This window comes from Coturnix japonica, chromosome 8 (assembly GCF_001577835.2).
Source record: "Coturnix japonica isolate 7356 chromosome 8, Coturnix japonica 2.1, whole genome shotgun sequence".
Lineage (NCBI taxonomy): Eukaryota > Metazoa > Chordata > Aves > Galliformes > Phasianidae > Coturnix > Coturnix japonica.
In genome coordinates, this window is record NC_029523.1 from 11996898 (window position 1) to 12016037 (window position 19140).

At 40.7% G+C, this 19140-nt stretch overlaps 2 protein-coding genes across 9 annotated transcripts in view; one reads left to right on the forward strand and one right to left on the reverse strand.

Moving 5' to 3' along the window:
* The window catches only part of BCAR3 (BCAR3 adaptor protein, NSP family member), a 48284-nt gene extending 34485 nt beyond the window's left edge, over window positions 1-13799 (forward strand). For all 4 annotated transcript variants that reach the window (XM_015869943.2, XM_015869942.1, XM_015869941.2 and 1 more), the window contains 9 exons: window positions 1961-2089; window positions 3207-3649; window positions 3981-4081; window positions 6902-7542; window positions 9327-9442; window positions 10614-10785; window positions 10951-11062; window positions 11833-12042; window positions 12712-13799. In XM_015869943.2, the coding sequence (XP_015725429.1) occupies window positions 1961-2089; window positions 3207-3649; window positions 3981-4081; window positions 6902-7542; window positions 9327-9442; window positions 10614-10785; window positions 10951-11062; window positions 11833-12042; window positions 12712-12899 (2112 nt within the window). In that variant the 3' untranslated portion in view covers window positions 12900-13799. The remainder of the gene's footprint in view (window positions 1-1960; window positions 2090-3206; window positions 3650-3980; window positions 4082-6901; window positions 7543-9326; window positions 9443-10613; window positions 10786-10950; window positions 11063-11832; window positions 12043-12711) is intronic.
* Window positions 13800-14686: 887 nt separating this feature from the next.
* FNBP1L (formin binding protein 1 like) overlaps window positions 14687-19140 on the reverse strand; it is a 52941-nt gene continuing 48487 nt past the window's right edge. For all 5 annotated transcript variants that reach the window (XM_015869953.2, XM_015869951.2, XM_015869954.2 and 2 more), the window contains 3 exons: window positions 18671-18765; window positions 17838-17986; window positions 14687-17466 (listed from right to left, as the gene is read on the reverse strand). In XM_015869953.2, the coding sequence (XP_015725439.1) occupies window positions 17288-17466; window positions 17838-17986; window positions 18671-18765 (423 nt within the window). In that variant the 3' untranslated portion in view covers window positions 14687-17287. The remainder of the gene's footprint in view (window positions 17467-17837; window positions 17987-18670; window positions 18766-19140) is intronic.

Genomic DNA, 19140 nt, shown 5'->3' on the forward strand with positions numbered 1-19140 from the left:
TTGGCAGCAGGTTGCCTCTTCTGGCATTATTCCCCCTGAAATCCTCTGTCTAGTGATCTGCTGTAATTCATTCTACTAGAAATTGCAGGGAGGATTGCTGAGAGAAGTGCTAAGTGTATGGCACCTGCTCGCACAGCTAAGAGCCGTGAATATTTAAAGATGAATTTACTATGGAAAGCAGTGTTCATGAAAATGACAAGAGTGGTGTGTGACCAACAGCTTTCTCACTTATTTTTATAGTAATGCTTGCACTGCATATTTACATCAGTGTGTCAGAGAAGGGAACCTTTAAGTTTTGGCTCATATCCAGAGCCAAAGAAAAAAGAAAGAAAGTAATGCCATGGGGAATATTTTTCATTTTAATCTACTTCACTGCTGGAGGCCTATGTTGCTCTCTTTAAAGTTATCTTATTATTATTATTACTATTACTTCAAGGGGAAGTGTACTCTGATTCTTTGATCAAATAGCAGCAGGTTACCTGCTGGTTTGAGCCTTTTACCTGGTTCGAATCTTTTTCTGCTGAATTTTTTAGGCTTTTGAAGCTCCCAGTGTGCCATGGCAGCCAAGATGGCAACTGTATTTTGGGGTGCATTAGACAGTATAGCCAAAAGATGATTCTCCAGCTCTACTTGTCATTGGTGTATGGAGCTCTGGGCTCCATCATGTAGAAAGGTACTGGAATGCATCTAGCTGATAAAAGGGCTGGAAGGCATGTCCAGCCGGGGTTGTCTGGTCTGGAGGAAAGGAGCCTGAGAGGCGACCTCATTTCTGTGAGCAACTTCATGAGAAGGGAGGTGTAGGGCTCTGCTCCCTGGGAACCAATGATAGCGCACAAGGGAACAGCACAGAGCTGCCAAGGGGAGGTTCAGACTGGACATTAGGAAACATTTCTTTACTATAGGAGTGGTCAGATACTGGAACAGGCTTCCTAGAGAGGTGATTGGTGCCCTGGTCCTGGCAGCATTTGAGGCATTTGGATAATGGCCTCAATAACATGCTTTAAGTTTTGGTTCGCCCTGAAGAGGTCAGGCAGTTGGGCTTGAAAGTCACCTTTGAGCAGCCTTTCCTTTATAATTCTCACCAGTAGCATTAAAGATGGCCTGGAGTCCATCTTTAGAACTGTAAGAAGTCCAACAAAATTTCCTCTGCTAAATGCTTACAAAAGAGTACTTGAAATATTGCTAGAGAAAATGCTGCACCTTGTGTTATTATTATAACACTCTTAATAGTTTATAGGATGGGCTAACAAGTCTGATGGGATTGTTCCAGCATGGAAACTGTCCTCCAAGAAGAAATGATAGACATTTTCCAGGAACATCTTACAGTCGTTGTTTCTTGGTGTTAGAAGCATCTTGTGCATTCTGGGCCAAGGGACAACAAGCATGTTTTCCCTCAAGAAGGAAGAAAAGTAGATGTACAGATTCAGTGTCCCTTACAAGTAAGCGCTTTAAGGATAGACATTTAATTTGGTAGAGTCAGCTTATGTTTAGTGCAACAGAAGTATTGAGTATGGAATGTTTTTAATTGGATGGGCCAAAGGGATTAGTTAAAACCCCAACAACTACAATAACACCACAAGGATACCCAAAGAATCCAAATTTAGGATGGAACATGAAAGAGGAGGGAAAATATTGGAGCAAGGTATATGTGGGTCCAGCTTTACTTTATGGGGTAGCTAAAATTTTTACTGGAAAGAGGAAGTAAGAGAAGTGTTCTTGCAGGTGTGGTATTATTGGTTTGGTGGAGAGAAAGAATGCCCCTGTGCAGTGAATGACAATCAGATGTTCACTAAACACTGGATCTTTCAAAATACAGCAAGAGATGGAAGGCAGGTCAGCCTGCTCAAAGCAGCACCTGCATTCCAGTGGTTAGTGCAGATCATGTGATGGAAGTTATTACCCAGGTAAAATGTTAATGACTAAACTTGGCACAGTTAAAGCTTTTAATCTTTTATTGCAGTTTTCTAAGGAGCGGCAGGTTATGGACAACAGCCCGGAAAAGCTGAAGAAAGAGCTAGAGGAGGAACTGCAGCTAAGCAGTGACGATTTGCGTAGCCATGCCTGGTACCACGGACGTATTCCTCGGCAGGTATGTTATTCCTTATCATTTTGATACCAACAGTGTATTGAGCTTTCATAGGCAAAATTGTGCTGAAGTATTACACGTACCTGTAATATCTGCATTGATTTAGCAGAAGCGTAATGCTTTTTACTGCAAAAGTTGCATTTATCATGGCTTGGTGCAAAATGAAGCTGAGAAAGGATTCAGGGAAGGCCCCGGTGGAAATTATAAGTATTTCAGGATTTTTTTCACTGAATAAAGGCAGAAATTGAGTTTAAAACGTCCTGTCAGAACAGTGTCTGCACATATTGTTCAGACGATACTTTGAGTATACTGAACTAAAGTTTAAATGTTCTTTGTTTTCTTTCTTGTGTGTTGATTTTGGGGAGGAAAAAAGCACAAAGGCTCTTCAATAACTTTATTCTGGTCATTATGACTGTAGTTAGAAATGCATTAAAACAGCCGCTGTGTTGGAGCTCAGCTTCCAGGAGTGCCTGGAGCTCCCCCTGCGGGTCTCCCCTTCAGTGCACCCGGTTCTCAGCAGAGCCACCAGCTGCCTGCTGCCCCATCAGTAAGGAGAGCAGACATAGCAGCCACGTTTGTGACTTCATGTTCATAGTTTAGGACATGGTAAAAACTAATTTAATACAGAAAAACGGGATTTTTGTGACTCCTTCCTAGTTCTATGCAGTGTTCACGAAGAATAACAAATTAAAGCTTCTGTCACTTCAGGTAATACTGAAAGCACAATTTCTGGGGTCTTGTAGTAATGATTTCTGAATGTTTTTGTGATTGTATATTCAGATCCTTTAACTAAAAAATAAAGAGTCAATGATTTTCTTTCATGTTTTGCTTTCTAGTAGCAAACTTGAAGAAATTCATACATGCAAATTGTACACGTTCTTCTGGTTGCTGGGTGTTTTCCAAGAAGCCCCTCCAGATCTTTGCTGTGGGATTGTAGAATTGGAGATAGGCTTTTTCTACCATGCTCTGTGCTTTGCTTTATGTTTTCTGACTTTGTCCTGCTAGAGTAGCCAAAGTCAGTTGTATGTTTAAGGATATTGTGTAGTTTGGTGGTATTTGGCATTTAAGTATTTGCTCCCTGATTCTAACAGTATTTTTTGTGTAATCTTTTTCTGTACAGGTGGCAGAAGAGCTGGTTCAGAGGGATGGAGATTTTCTGATTAGGGATTCTCTTTCCTGTCCTGGGAACTTCGTTCTTACCTGTCAGTGGAAGAATACCCCTCAGCACTTTAAAATCAACAGAACAGTTGTAAGATTAAGTGAAGCCTATTGCCGAGTTCAATATCAGTTTGAACTGGAAAGTTTTGACAGTATCCCCGGCTTAGTTAGGTACTATGTTGGGAATCGCACACCAATATCAAAACAGAGTGGAGCAATTATTTTTCAGCCTATCAACAGGACTGTGCCTCTCAGGTGTCTGGAAGAAAAGTACGGTGTAACTTCAGACCGACAAAAAGAGCAAAGCATCTCCAAAGGAAAAACAGAAACTACAAAAAGACTGAGTCTTGGTGTATCCAGCATGCAGTCCCAGGAGCAGAGCATACCTAGAGGAAATCTTTTGAGGTACTTTAATTTTACTGTTCCCAAAGGGTGAAATGAGGTATCTCCATCAGCTCCTACTGTGGGTGGGGGATAACAGATACTAATTGCCGTGTCCAGATCAATGTTGTATTAAGAACTCTCAGTATTCAAAAGTGCTCCTAAATGCTGAAGCTCACACATATTATAACTCATTTCATTGCTGTCATGCTAGCATGAAGTATCTTTTAATCATAAAAGCTGCCTGAGTAGAAAGCTAATGATCCTTGCTCTAGTTACAATATGTTCTTTGTTAGGTATGTGTGTTAAGATTATGGAGTATATTTGTTTTTGCTTGGATTTTTGTCTACCCTAGAAACAAAGAAAAAAGCGGTAGCCAGCCAGCTAGTCTGGACCACGTTCTGGACAAGAGATTCCCTCTTAAGACTCACCAGTCGGAGAGCTATCTGCTGATAGGTATGTTTTGTCATTATACATTTTGCATGTAGAAGCAGAGAGTGCCTAATTATCTGTTATGCTTCAGACAAAAGTGAGACTGCTCAGTGTTCTGAGTACTGTGTATACAGTTACCACTACTGTAATAATACACTGCTTGCACTGTAAGTACAGTCATTGGAATAGGTCCTTTAGTTCCCACTGATGCATCTGTTGTGATCTGCACAAATTCTAGTGCTTGTCTTCTGAGGCTGCCAGTCATTTTTGAATATGATAACTTACAATTTAAACTGCTCATTGTGGGAAAGCTACGTGAGACAAAAAAGATACTAAGTACTTTGTATGGTGTGACTGTATTCTGATAGAAAGGATGTACTTCTATGTTTAATAGTAGGGTGGAGAGAGACATCTGGAAAACAAGTTTCTATCCACCTGTAGTTAAATTGATTATCTTATTCCAATCCATGGCTGCAAGATCTTCACTTTGGTATGAGAATCTTTATTTTGGTATTACTCTGACAAGTACTGCTGTGCATTTTGTCATGAGCTCCTCTGAGCAGGTTCTGACATCATATCACTCACTGTGAGTGTGGTGATGGGCTGCGATTGGTGTATTTTGTTGACTCGTACATGAATTGAGAGTCAACTGGAAACAAGCAGTAAAAATGCTTTGCTGTAGGTAGCAGCAAATGCACTGAGACCTGCCAATTAGGAATCACAGAATTGTCAAGGTTGGAAAAGACCTAGAAGATCATCCAGTCCAACCATTACCAATACTTCCCAGCTAAATCATATCCCCCAGCACAACATCCAAACATTTCTTGAACACTCCCATGGTCGGTGACTCCACCACCTCCCTGGGCAGTGCATTCCAATGCCTGACTACCCTTTCCGAGTAGTAAAATTTCCTGATGTCCAGCCTGAATCTCCCCTGGTGCAGCTTAAAACCATTCCCTCTAGTTCTATCACTGTCTACATGAGAGAAAAGGCCAACCCCCAGCTCACTACAACCTCCCTTCAGGTAGTTATAGAGAGCTATAAGGTCTCCCCTGAGCCTCCTCTTCTCCAGGCTGAACAATCCCAGCTCCCTCAGCCTCTCCTCGTAAGGCCTGTGCTCCAGACCCCTCACCAGCTTTGTAGCCCTCCTCTGAACACGTTCCAGGGCCGCAATGTCTTTCTTGCAGTGAGGGGCCCAAAACTGAACACAGTACTTGAGGTGTGGCCACACCAATGCCGAATACAGGGGGACAATTACCTCCCTGTTCCTGCTAGTAACACTGTTTTTGATGCAAGCCAGGATGCTGTTGGCCTTCTTGGCCACCCGGGCACACTGTCGGCTCATGTTCAGCCGAGCATCAATCAGTACCCCCAGGTCCGTTTCCTCCACACAATCCTCCAGCCACTCCGCCCCAAGCCTATAGCGCTGCCTGGGGTTGTTGTGGCCAAAGTGCAGAACCCAGCATTTGGTCTTGTTGAACCTCATCCCATTGGCTTCAGCCCAGCTCTCCAGCCTGTCCAGATCCCTCTGCAGGGCCTTGCTACCCCCAGGCAGATCCACACTCCCTGCCAACTTGGTGTCATCTGCAAACTTACTGAGAGTGCACTCAATCCTCTCATCCAGGTCATCAATAAAGATCTTAAACAGGACAGACCACAGTACTGAACCCCTGGGGAGCACCACTAGTGCCTGGTCACCAGTTGGATTTAACTCTGTTCACCACCACTCTCTGGGCCTGGTGTTCAGCCAGTTCTTTACCCAGCAAAGAGGGTACTGATGCCAGCCATGGGCTGCCAGCTTCTGCATGAGAATACTGTGGGAGACAGTGTCAAAGGCTTTGCTGAAGTCTAGGTAGACCACATCAACAGCCTTTCCCTCATCCAGCAGATGGGTCACTAGATCATAAAAGGAGATCAGGTTGGTCAAACAGGACCTGCCCTTCATGAACCCGTGTTGGCTAGGCCTGATCCCCCGGCCATTCTGCACATGCCGCATGATCTCCCTCAAGATAATCTGTTCCATAACCTTCCCTGGCACCGAGGTCAGGCTAACAGGCCTGTAGTTCCCCGGATCCTTCCAACCTTTCTTGTAAATGGGAGTCACGTTGGCAAGCCTCCAGTCTTGTGGGACCTCACCAGTCAACAAGGAGCACTGATAGATGATGGAAAGCGGCTCGGCTATTACCTCCACCAAATGTCTGATATTGGATGTTGAGTTTTCCATATGCAATGAATATAGGATGACACATGAATATTCAGCACAGAAATGGATGGTTGCATTTCTCCAGCTCTTCAAACCAGCTACTATTCAACAAATAAAGTTAGCATCCCTGAAATTCCTTCCTTCTATACCTTACCGTGTGCTTGGGCTTGACTTTGGAAAGCTTTTCTTTCATCTCAAACTTATCATTCTCAGAAATGACTCATCTGTTATGTGATGTGGCTGGAAGTTTCTGTTTTTGTAGCATAGATCAGGTTACAAAGAAACCTCCTATTCCAAGCCATGGAGACTATCCAGCTCTGACATTACAGCCTATGTATGCAGCCGGGACTGGAGTTCTTGTCAGCATTCCCACAGAATAACACAGTGCAGCTGTTCTGTGTACTTGGGATTTGGGGAGGATCAGCAATTGAATGGAATTTGTTGGCTAGCTCAATCCTCAAAATTTAACTTCATATACATTTAAAGAGTGAATAATTTGCATGTTCAGACAATAATTTCCTCAGGAAATAGTGTTAAGAAAAGACTGTGGGATACAGGCACCAGAAATTGTGTGTTTTGGCCTTCTGAATTAACATATCTACAAAAGAGATTCTTTTTTACTTTTTTGCTTTCTTCTGCAGGTTCAAAACATTCATCTCGACTGCCTGAAGCAGATGCTGACTCCTGCCCAAGTTCACCTGCATTTAGAACAGGCAGTGAACCTTCTCTAAGCCCCACAGTTGTTCAGAAAGTCACTTATGATTCACAAGAAGGAGAAGCTCTTAGAGGATCAGACAGCCAACTCTATCCAAAGCCTCCACCTAAACCCAGCAAAGCATCCCTGCTGAAGACCACAGATTCTCCTATAGCTTCCCATAGCTCAGAAGGACACTATTGTGAGCTAAGTGTTGCCAGAGATTCTGAAGCAACAAAACAACACTTACGCCAGAAAAACAGCTATGTGGAGCATCTGACACAAAAGGAGAGGGGAGCACAATCATTCAGGAACTCTGAAACAAGTTATTTGATCCTGGATGATGACCATACAGTGAACTCTGCAGGTCCTGTAGATGTTTCAACTGAGATGGCTGAAGAAAACAATGTGTTTTCTGCACCACTTTATGAGACATCGTCTAGTTTTAAACCAAATGATTTTGAATCCAAACTACTTCCTTCTGAAAACAAGCCTTTGGAAACATCGATGCTAAGAAAAATTAAGGAGCTTTTCACCAAGAATAACCCAAAGGTTATTGCACAGCATATTCTTAGAATGGACTGCAAGGTAAAAATAATAATTTATATATATACTTCATATTGTGCAAATATAGACTTTTTTCAAAGAATTAGATTAATGGGTAGATTTGCAGCTAGCATATTAAATGCACTGACTCACTTGGAGGAATTTTTGGGTGAATTGCTTTTGTTTATTTATTAATTATTTTGTCTATTAGAAGAACAAGAATGTCCCAGATCCCTTTGGACTAAAGGTGTCTTCTATCAGCCTTGGCTTCAGACTCAAATTCTCAGTGTTCCATGCATCTCTTTAATCTCTTATCAGTTTCTGTGTGTTCTCTGATTCTCACTTGGTGGTGGTTGCTTCCACTTTGTGGAAATGCAGTGACTTATAAAAAACTTGGTGTAGGGGCAAGTTTGTTAATTCAGAGCAAGGCAGCAGCTTTCTGGGATGCTTTCCTGGGGAGGCCTTGTCTTTTGAAGCCTTCTTCCAGTGGTAGCCTTTGTATTTTAAATCCTGTAAACTCTGGAGTGGGGCCAAGGAGGTGAAATAGCTGGTAGCGTGGGAACATGTACAATTAGTGAAGGAGGGGTTGGAGTGTCTTAAATGTTCAGATTGTTGTATATTGGAGCATGAGCAGTAACTAGCTAGTGCTCACAGAGAAGTCTGTATTGTTGCCTTCATCTGGTGGAGTTAAGAGCCAGTGACTGTCATTCATGGGTAACTTGTTGGATACTGTTACACTGGTAAAAGCTGTTAAGATACAATGAAACTGGCATGCTACCTGGGCCAGCAGACTCACTTTGTACTGAGATCTGTTAAGGCTGAGGATCATAGGCCTTGTAGCATCAGTTTTCCTTTTAAATAACAACATCCGCAGTTCTACAGAGACTTTGATTTGTGGAAGGAGCACCTTAATCTTCATTAAGTGGTGGAGTGAGTCTACCACCTGCGTGTTGGAGAGCAGTCTTTGTGAAGTAATTGTGATCTGCATGTGAGCAGGGCCTCTGGGTCATTCCTGCTTCTCCAGAAGTGAAACAAGTTTCTCTGTGGTGCTTGATATTGCACTAGTGAGGTTTGCTGCACAGCAGATTGGTTTTATCTTTTCATAACCAAAAAAGACTGATGATATGTGTATTAGAAGTAAGAGGCAGATTGGTTTGTAAACATGTCAGTGTGTAGTCCTTCATCTAGCAGATAACCTCACGTTATATTAATTTGGTTTTGCTTGTAATTGTTGCTAATTATAACCATTAGCTAATACCGTGTGCTTAAAAACCAGGGGCAAATCAACGAGGGTCAGTTTTCATATACTGATTTCATTAGGCACTCAACATGGTGTCCTCCCCGAAGTCCTTGTGTCCTTCTACTGGTTAATCCTTACGAGAACCCTGTGATGTAATCTAAAGCATTCTGAGTAATCTAAAGCATTCTGAGCAACATTGTCCTTTTAGAAATAAGGAAAGCCAAGCAAATGCAATCATTAAGGCCAAACAGCAGTGCCGTGCTGATAAGCATCAGGTCAAGGGAGCACATTTCTTGGAGCTTGCATATGGGTCTCCTTCTGGAATTGGAGGGCATAGTTTGACAAGAGTGTTTTGGTCACACCTTCTATGTTTTCTTATGATGGAATCGTTGTGCAGAAAGTTTTTTTGCTGGTCTTTTGTGTGAGACAGTAGCTGTGCGTGAGTGAAGCTGTTCTTGGATTACTGCATTCTACTGTCGTGCACTCCTGTTTATGTCCTAGAAGTCACCCGGAGTGCCGCTATGGGGAAGGTTTGTGGGTTTTGTAAGTAGTTTCCAAATTCATGGTCAGGTTTTTCATTTTTCAGGTGGCGAGAATACTAGAAGTTTCTGAAGAGATGAGGAGGATTATGGGAGTGAACTCTGGTCTTGAACTGATTACTTTGCCTTATGGACATCAGTTGCGCCTGGACCTCATTGAAAGGTAAATGTTCCTATTACTCCTTATTTCCAAGGCAGATGGCCCTGAAAAGGACAGAGCGTTGCTACCATTGCTACTCTGTACTCAGCATCTCCTCAAAGAATGTTTTCTTGTTCATTTTCTGAATTTGTGTGTATAGAAGAGAGTTTATCGCTTCTGTCTGCAAATGTAAACTGCTTGAGGTCATAGGGCAGCTCTGTGCTTGTAATACTGGGAGCTGGATGCTATGGAAAGCAGGATCCTAAAACTGCTGAAAAATTTCAGCTCTCTTTTAATCTTTTAAAATCACTCCTATTAAGGAGAGTTCAGAGGACCTACATTTTAGCTGACCACATAAGTGTTTTTTTGGTGGAGAATAAGGGTAATTGCCTTTTGCAGGTGGGGAAAAGAACAAAAGAAGAACTAGCAAAGGTGGAATGTGTGTTTTTGTGGTTGTTGGTTTTATTATTATTTATCAGCAAAGCTTTCTGTAAGAACTGCCCAAGTTAAGGGGAGTACTTCGGATCTTCTATCCTGGTCTGGCTTCTCTGGTTCAGATTTCAGTAGTTTGGTTGCTGAAATTTAGGGGGAAGGCCTGAAGATTTGAGTGCAGAAGGACAATGAGAACTGGGGCTGTTATCCACAAAGAGTTTGGTCATTCATTGCACAAGCAACATTTTATGTTCAAAACTTTAGGGATATTCAGCCAGCCAGCTAGCATGCCATAATGCATTACTGACCTCTCTCTGATTTCCAGCTATTGACAGCTCATATCCTATTTGCAAGTGGAGTAAAACAGAAAAGCGACTCCTTTGGCTGGTTCAGGCAGTCATGCTCCGTGTGCCTGATGCTGAGTGGGACTGGCAGCTGACATACATTCTACAACACTGACAGGGTGCTGCCCAGGCTTTGTCTTCCCTGAACGGAGCACCACAGATCTGGCTGCCCAGTAATTAATAGTACTGAAGAAAATGTATTAGAACTCAAAAAAACCCTAAATATTCTATATAATGGTGTTACAGCTCTTCATACAAAGATGCTGTAAAGAGCAAGTGATACTGAAATATAACTGAGTTGATCTTCTCTGATGTATGTCATAATGTATTAATAATTTGTAACTAGCAATATAAATTTTTCACTTTATTATTTTTATTATATATTTCTACTTATTTATTATAAATTGTTTCACTTGCAGGCACAACACCATGGCAATAGGAATAGCTGTGGATATCTTGGGCTGCACAGGAAATCTGGAAGACAGAGCCGCAACATTAAACAAGATCATCCAAGTTGCAGTGGAGCTGAAGGACTCACTGGGGGATCTGTATGCGTTTTCTGCCATTATGAAAGCACTGGAAATGCCACAGGTAAAAAATAAAAATAAATAAAAAAAATAATCAATTTTCTCTTTACGTTCCTAAAGGTGAAGTTGTTATTTAGTACATTTAAGATAATTGATGCAGTGGCAATCATGTTTTTCCTGTGACTTGCTAGAGTAAAGAGTGTGTATTCCTCTAATTTCATTTGAACAGGTCACCAGGTTAGAACAAACCTGGACCTCTTTAAGACATCATTACACCCAGACTGCCATCATGTATGAAAAACAGCTGAAGCCATTCAGCAAAGCTTTGCATGAAGGTCAAGGTGAGTGGAATTGTGAGCATGAATTTGATGCTGTTTGGTTTGGCTTTTTAACTCTACCACTGCCACTTGCCTGTGGAAGGAGATAAGCTGCTGTTTTGACAGCTGTGTATCATACATTTAAAATGGCTACGTAAAGCAATAAAACAGTGAAGCAGTGTGCAAGCAAAACATGAGTATGTATGTGATTGTATGTGTGCATCCATGCAAAATATAACATTGTCTGCTCAGCCCCTCCTCTTTCTTTATGGAAAATGCAGAGCAGAAACCAATAGAGTGAATAACTGTGCAAAATCTTGGCTCAGAGAATAGAAATCTCCCTCTCACTCTACAAGGAAAGTTACTTTGGGCAGATCTGTTTTCTGTGTGCTTTGCCTACTGGATCAGGGGATGAATTTTGGAATATAAAGATTGGGTAAGAGCCACATAATTGCTTTGATGGCTCCATCAGGTGCTCTTAGCAGCTCTGATCTCCATAGGGGTGCAAGGGAGAGAGACGTTTCTCCGTACATCTGTGGCTAAGAGAACAAGCAGAGATAGCAAACTTTTTAGTCCCACAGTACTTGCTGTGGTTTATCTTATCTTGGCCCTTTCCCCCAGGCCAAGCAACTTACTAGAAACTGGCAGGACAGAATATATCAGAGGTGAGATGCTACTTTTATAAGATTCAAGACAAATGCCAGTTTCTGATTTAGAAAAAATAATACTGCATTTACAATACTTAGACATGAAAATGTTAACTGAATGATGTGATTTGTTCTCCTCTGTTCTAGAGATGGTCAGCATTCCACAGAACCTAACACTGCCACTGCTGATGCCTCTTGTTACCTTGATGGAGCGACAAGCTGTCATTTTTGAAGGGATGGATCTGTGGGAAAGCACTGACCAAAGCTGTGAAATAATGTTCAAGCACTTGACCGCAGCTCGTCAGATAGCACAGAATGCAGAACTGTACAGCTTGACTGCACAACGGATGCTGGAAGGTAGGGAGCATCTGCAGGAGAAACTGCATATTAACAGAACTTGTGCATTATGTCAGAAAAAAAGGATCTTAAGTGAAAGGAGCAGTCACTGCAATAAATTATTCTCAGCTTTCATGGGAGCTGATATAGAAGAAAAGGTCCTGCAGGAAACTCGCTAGCTGAATGTAAGTACAGGAAGAATCAAGGAAAACTCATTGCTTCCTGTACAATTAAAATGTGCACTGAGTTTTGGAAATAAAACGCCATCTACTGTAGTGAGATTCTTTACCAGGAGACTAAGATGCAAAACAAAGCTCTTGACTGCTTGCAGCTAGAAAGGAGCAGTTTGTTAGTAATGTGACTTTCATAATTTAAGATTGCAGTGAAAAAGTTGAGAGGGGGAAGAAAAGTACACATCAGTAATTAATTAGTTTCATATGACTGTACTCACAATTGAATTGAGCAAAGGAGAGCTTATCCCAGCATACCTGCAGCCATCCCAGTGCTACTAGAATGTAACACGCTGAAATTTGTCATTGTTTTTCTAGCTCGTTAGAACAATTGTGCAAAGAAACAGAGCAGGACTAAAGCTTCTTGTTAATTTGCAGGGAATGCAATTTGAGAGGCAATTCTTCCAAGTAAAAAACTTGCTCGATGGTGATGCTGTGGGATTCTTTTTACTCGCTATAGGTTTTCAGCCTGATGAAGAGATGAGTGAAATCTTCAAGACAGAATTTCAAATGAGATTGCTCTGGGGCAGCAAAGGAGCAGAAGTTAATCAGAGCGAAAGATACGAGAAGTTCAGCCAGATTTTATCTGCACTTTCCCGAAAACTGGAACCTCCTCCAGTGAAGCAGGTGGAACAATTAAGTATCTAAGACTGTAAACACTATGAAGAGATACACTTGAAATAACTGTAGCTTGCTTTCAGTAATTTGATACTGCACAAACTTCTTGCATTTCACGAGATGTTTAGAACTTCTAATTGCACAATGCACACTTGTTTTAGAACTACTGACTTCTACAGCAAATTATTTATTTCCTATGTCACTACAACTTTTAATGATCCCTTTATGCAGGTAGGTCATCACTGTAAAGTACTTCTGTAGCTTTCTGTATTTCTGTAAGGTTATAAATTTTGATAATGCCTAAGAATAGGGGCATTTGCATCATAATTATATTTAAATGAAGCAAATAGTGTAAATAAAGTGACAGATTAACTATATGGGTTGTATAATACTCCTTAACTGGGTATAAAACACTATGTACAGAATTGTGCATTAAAGTATATCTTTATGCAAAATAATTTGCATATTATAGTTGAAGAAATGATCTGTGACTGCAAGAAGGCTCAAATTTCACTTTAGCAATGAAAATCAGTTGTGAATGTGTTGGGACAGTTCATAGTTTTTTTTCCAGACAGCATGTGTAGCACTTTAACTTTTGCTGGAGGCTGGACAGCTCTGCTGCCACCAAATGAATGATGAAATGGCAAGAACAAACAACCTAGATAATTAAAATGCTTTCATATACGAGTAAAGGTGAGTGCATGTATATATTAAAACTTACTTTGCATTCTGAGGTGGATCACAATAACCAGTACTTGTATTTTTTTTTCTTGGATGAAGAGTTACTTGTCAGTACTTTTCGTAGATAATCAGTGCACAGTGTTAATATAGTATCTGCTGCTGAAGCATTCTTTATATTGTCATGTACATGTACAGATGTGATGTATAAGCATTCTCAGAGATGGTATAAATACTTAGACAAGAATTCTAGTTACAGAGTTGCATTTGTTCACTGTAAATAAGCCTGTTTCTGGAGTGGAATGTTACAGCGTTCAAAAGAACTGGAATAGGGTAAGAAGGCAAATGAGCAAACCAACCAGTACCAGGATGGTAGCAATCACTTCCCCTCCATCTACAATCATTGCAGAGGTTCTACAACCACACCGCGAGGTAACAGAGCTCCTGTTTACGTCATCGTGCTGCCAAGTCTCCCTGTCAATCTTAAGAAAAAGGTTGAAGCTAATTTTTTAAACCATGAAAAGATTTTTTATTCCATGAAAATATTCTCAACAGAGAACACTAACTTTAAACAAAGCATTTAACATTTAGGAAATCAACATTGTGCACAAAAAGAAGATTAAGAATTACTGGAAAAGGCAAGTCTTTTAGACAACTCACATTCAGAATTTCAGAATAAGTGATTTATAACTAGCTATGCAAGGACAGATGCATTTTTTCCTATGCTTAATAACCCTCCCACAAGTTGCGCTATCCCTACTGAAAGCAACCTGCCTTCAAGGGAAGCAAATCCTGGTTTGAGGAAAACAAACAGTAGTGTAAAAAGAACATTCAGTCCTTTCCCAGGAAGTGTCGTTACTGACCTGACGGCTGTTAGCCAGGCAAACCACAGGCCCATTAGCAGAAAGTACACAGATCACATTTCTTCCTTTCCTCTAGCTTTAAAATGAAAAAAGTACTATTTAAAAAAACAAAAAACCTACGTAAATAGTTTTGTCAGTATTGAGTATTGTCACATTATAATATAAATAACCTGTATACAAGCTCCAAAAATCTAAACTTTAGCATTTAATAGCCCCCATCATACACTAGGTCAAGCTGTGTAATAGTGGTATAAAATGAATAGACCTCCACACAAATCACTCAAATTCAGTTTTACTGGTAGTACACTTCCTAATAACACTGAAATTAAAAAGAATCCAGCACTTCTGCATCCAAATATTGCTTCAGACTCCGGAAAAACAGGATGTTTTGATTATTATTTTCCAAACAGCAGTTGGCTGGGTTGACAAGCTTTGTTTGATGCAAATATCCGCCCCCCACCCCACCCAAAATCTCTAATCTAATTCTTATCACCCTAATAGATCAGATATGATGTATGTATTAATAGAACCACAAATGGGAGGCAAGACGACGTAAGCAACAGGGGCACTGCAGACAACTATATTTACACGTATAAACATATCCAAATTTCAATTGTTTACAAGTAAAAGTGCACATAGATCATTACGAAGTATCACTCAAATTTCAACTGGTCCATACAATGAAGCATCACCTAGAAACGGACTAGCACTGTGGTAATTTAATTAAAAATGGAACTTCATAGTCAAAAAACTAAGAGACAGTTTCCATAAAAATAGTTTTAAAAATATTAAAATCAAAGTAAGAGATACACATCCCAATGTATAAAATTCATGATGCACCATGTATCCTGTAAAGTAGAGCTCGACAAAACACCTACCATGTCTACCTCAGCAGCTGCAGCACTGTGGAAAGAGCTGAGACGCAAAGCCCTTTGTGAGATACTGTAAGTGGTAGTGTTGGCAACAACAGATTTAGGCACTATAGTTTAAGGCAGCGGTAGAATGGCAAGTGGTTGACTTCTGGAAATAGTCATTAGCTCGCAGTGGTGAACCTCTCTGGTGGTGTTCCAGGTTTCCAGTGCTGACAGTAGGTTACTGAAGTGCTGACGATGGTCCACAGGTCTAGAAGTTGCTCTTGACTGCATTGTAGGTTAGAGCTGGGATGTATCACTTCCCCGAATCAACATAACATAAATACGGTCTCTTACCAGTTATGCTAAAAACTGGAATGTAATGATGGTTGCAGTGGAAAAGTTATAGCAGCATACATGGATACTGGATGAAACTCTAGTACTGAAGGTAATTTAAAGAGAATGATTTGTTACAAAATAAGAGAAGCAATGATGTCAAACAAGTGTTATGCAGACATGCCTGACTGTCCTAGGCATGCAAGAGGAGGTTAAGGGCGAGCATGGAGGTGGTGCAAGCAGACTGGTAGCTGACACGGTTCTAAATGACTGCTATTTAAAATGAGTTGGAAAGAGTATAACTGAACCAACCAGAATGTAGCACAAGCTAAATTATAGTTTGGGGCTCTCTGCCCACCTATGACAATGAAAATAATGCAGTTTTAGGAAGAGCTGCCTTTTTACTCTGGTAATGGAATGCTATTTCCTGCACAAATTTAAGAATTTGTATTACATCCTTAATTACGTATGGAAATGCTAAGAACGTTAGTGACTAAATGTATGTCTGCATGCATTCATGCAACTAGCTTTTCCCCTTGTTCAATGGGCATCCCAGTCTAACACCTCCCTCCCACCCCCCGCCCCAAGCAGCTGCATGTAACCTCCTTCAAGATCTCGCCCATTTTCTCAGAAACCCGCTTCAGGAACCTGCAGTCCAAGAGGAAAAAGAAAAGAACAAAGTTACTGAAGGCCTTTAGAAGACAGGGAAGCGTGCTCAGTTCTAACAGGCCATTCTCAGTGGCTATAAACTAGCCTTGTATTACTCTCATAAATTCACATTAGAAACACAAGCAATAGTTTCTAGAAGAAATCAAGTAGTGCATCGCAGTTTCCAAGCCTCAGTGATTTAACAATGAGGGGAATTAAATTAATTAAAAAAACCCTGGATTTCAAACTAAACATGATACAATTCAAAGACAGCTTCCAGGCACAGATTAAGAATCTAAAATCATTCCCTTTTCAGGAGTAAAAGAGGTTAAAATTGAGTAAAACACCAATAATTAATTAAATGTAGTTTTTGTTGTTGGTGGGGGTCTTTGGTTCAAGTTGTCTATAGTTAAAACAAAGCAGTTGTGTCCAATACACAACATTCTACATGAGAACTACAGAAAGGGGAGGAGCGGCAGGTCAGTGGACCTTCTGTCCTTTCTAATCATACTGTTTCTTCCTGAATAATTTTGTTGAGCTTTTTGATTCAGAAAAGATCTTCCTGTTTAAGAAGTGAAAGATGCCAAGTATTTGCTAAGGAAGGAAATTAATAATTTTCAGTAACTGAATTCAGTTAGTAGGGGATAAAACACTTGTTTAAGCATACAGTTTTAAGTAAGGCTAGTGAACAGTCTATCTCAGATGTCTTCAAAACTTAAATAATTTTTCAATTCTCTATAAAGACAAAGTATGCTACAGAACAAGCAGGAATCCTGGTCTTTCTCCATTTTATAGCTGAATTGGATTCTGTGCTTTTGTAGAGCAGGAACATTGTATCAGTGAAACAAAGCAGAAAGCATTAGCCAGAATTACAGACCAATTTAATGCTGTTATCTCTAGAAAAGCTACAGCAAATTCACATTGCAAACAATAGACAATTCCTGGCTTCTGTTATTCTAATACTTTCCACGAACCTGCCAGACTTACTATTTTTCCACTATTTTCAATGGAGAACGTACACTTGTAAGTAGCCAATTTACTGTTAGATATAGGTTACTGCACCTTTGCTGTTTTTCTCTAGCGTTACATCTATATAAGATGTTGGTACATAGCCTTCTTCTCCATTTTGTCTTCGAGCTCTTGTCCACCCATCTCCTTTGTCCTCCTCAATAATGTACAAAATTTCCCCTTCTTTCATTGCTAGAGTGCCTTCATTATGACCTGGGAAAAAGAAGGCAAAGAAGACAGAATTTCAAGTCTTTTTCTCAGAATGCAGTTTCCAGATTACAAATAAACAGGAAGTATCAAAAATCTGCAAGCAAACAGATGGTCAGCCAGGCTGACAGACAAAAACCTACTCCAGTCTCTATAGCTGAATATTTGCCAAAGCTGTGCTGACTTTTCCGTTAAAGCAGCACAGAAGTAGTGCTTATGAATTAAAATTATTTTTCTTTCCACTGCTCTTATAAGCAACTAACTGCTCATAAAAGTTTACATTATTTTACCTGTCTTCTCTGCAGCAAAAAATCCATACCCCACAGTCAAATTATCTTTCAGCCAAGCAACCCCACAGTATATGTTGCTAATCTTACCATCAAAAGGATATATTGCTTTGCAGTGTCCTATAGCTGGTAACGGATCATCATCTTCAAACTCATCGTCAAACTCATTTGGATGTGCATGCTGCTGTGGTGGGCCTCGGACTTCCTGATTTGCATCATCTGTGTAACTCCCTTCAGGGCTGTAATGCAATGATCGCAGCATGAGGACTTTCCAGAGTTCTCAGCTCTGAAACTGTGAACATACACACACCATAGGAAAGCGCAAGACATGCAGCTGCTTGGGGCACCTCCAGTGGTGCAGTGGTAGGAATGCCACGTTGCAACACTGGAGACCCAGGTTTGAATCCCGCCTGTGGTGCAAGTGGAAGAAGTGCTGCTCTGCTACACAGGAGACTCGAATCCCAGGGGTTGGACTCGATGATCTCTAAGGTTCCTTCCAACCCGCACCAGACTGTGATACTGTGATACCACAGCTGTTTCTTTGGGAAGGTGTGATAACAGCTCTGGAAGCAATCTTCTGAAAGTGTTTTGAGCCAACAAAGGCTTGGACCAAATTCTCTTACAAAACCAAAGAAATCTGACATACCTGTCTTTGCAAAACATGGAAAACAGGTCAGTGTAATATAATGGAAGAAGACAGCATTAAAAGGTACTATGAGCAGGTGTTACAATTCAACTCCCAGTTTTTCTACATTACTATAATGATCTCAGCGCCCTATAGAATTTAGAATTAGTAAGATTACCCTTTGGAAGGGCATAAACTTTCAGAGGATAAGGAGCAATCTATTACCTTCTATTAACTATCAGAGAGATATACTGATTCTAGCATAGACATAAAAAAGCGGTAGAGACAGAATAGTAACCTCTCTCTGCCCTGCGTTACAAGGTGGTTGATATCACTGCTGTGTCTCCTGTCAGTTCTGGCTGCTACTTTTCCTTCAACTTCAGAGAGCCAGGCCTGGAAGAAATAAAAAAGACAAATACTGGTATCAAGACAAAGTCTGATTCTAAACCAGCAGCTGCAATTTTACAACTGCACTTAATTGCAAACCGTCAGCTGTCAGTGTATGGCCACAGGAAGACTGTATTCACCACTGAATCCTGACATCATTTTATACGAAGCATGAGCCTAATCCCCTCTGCCTAGCCTATGCCCCGTGCTAGTGTAAAGTGAGAACAAAAATCTGTAACCACTTATGATTTGCAGGGCAATTCATTCATAAATTCTTCTCAACATCTTGCATCTACGCTAAAGTACACGGAATTCCAGCTAGACTAACATTCCTGAAAATAGGGCAACCCCACAGAAAATTCTATTGGGAGAATTTGGTTT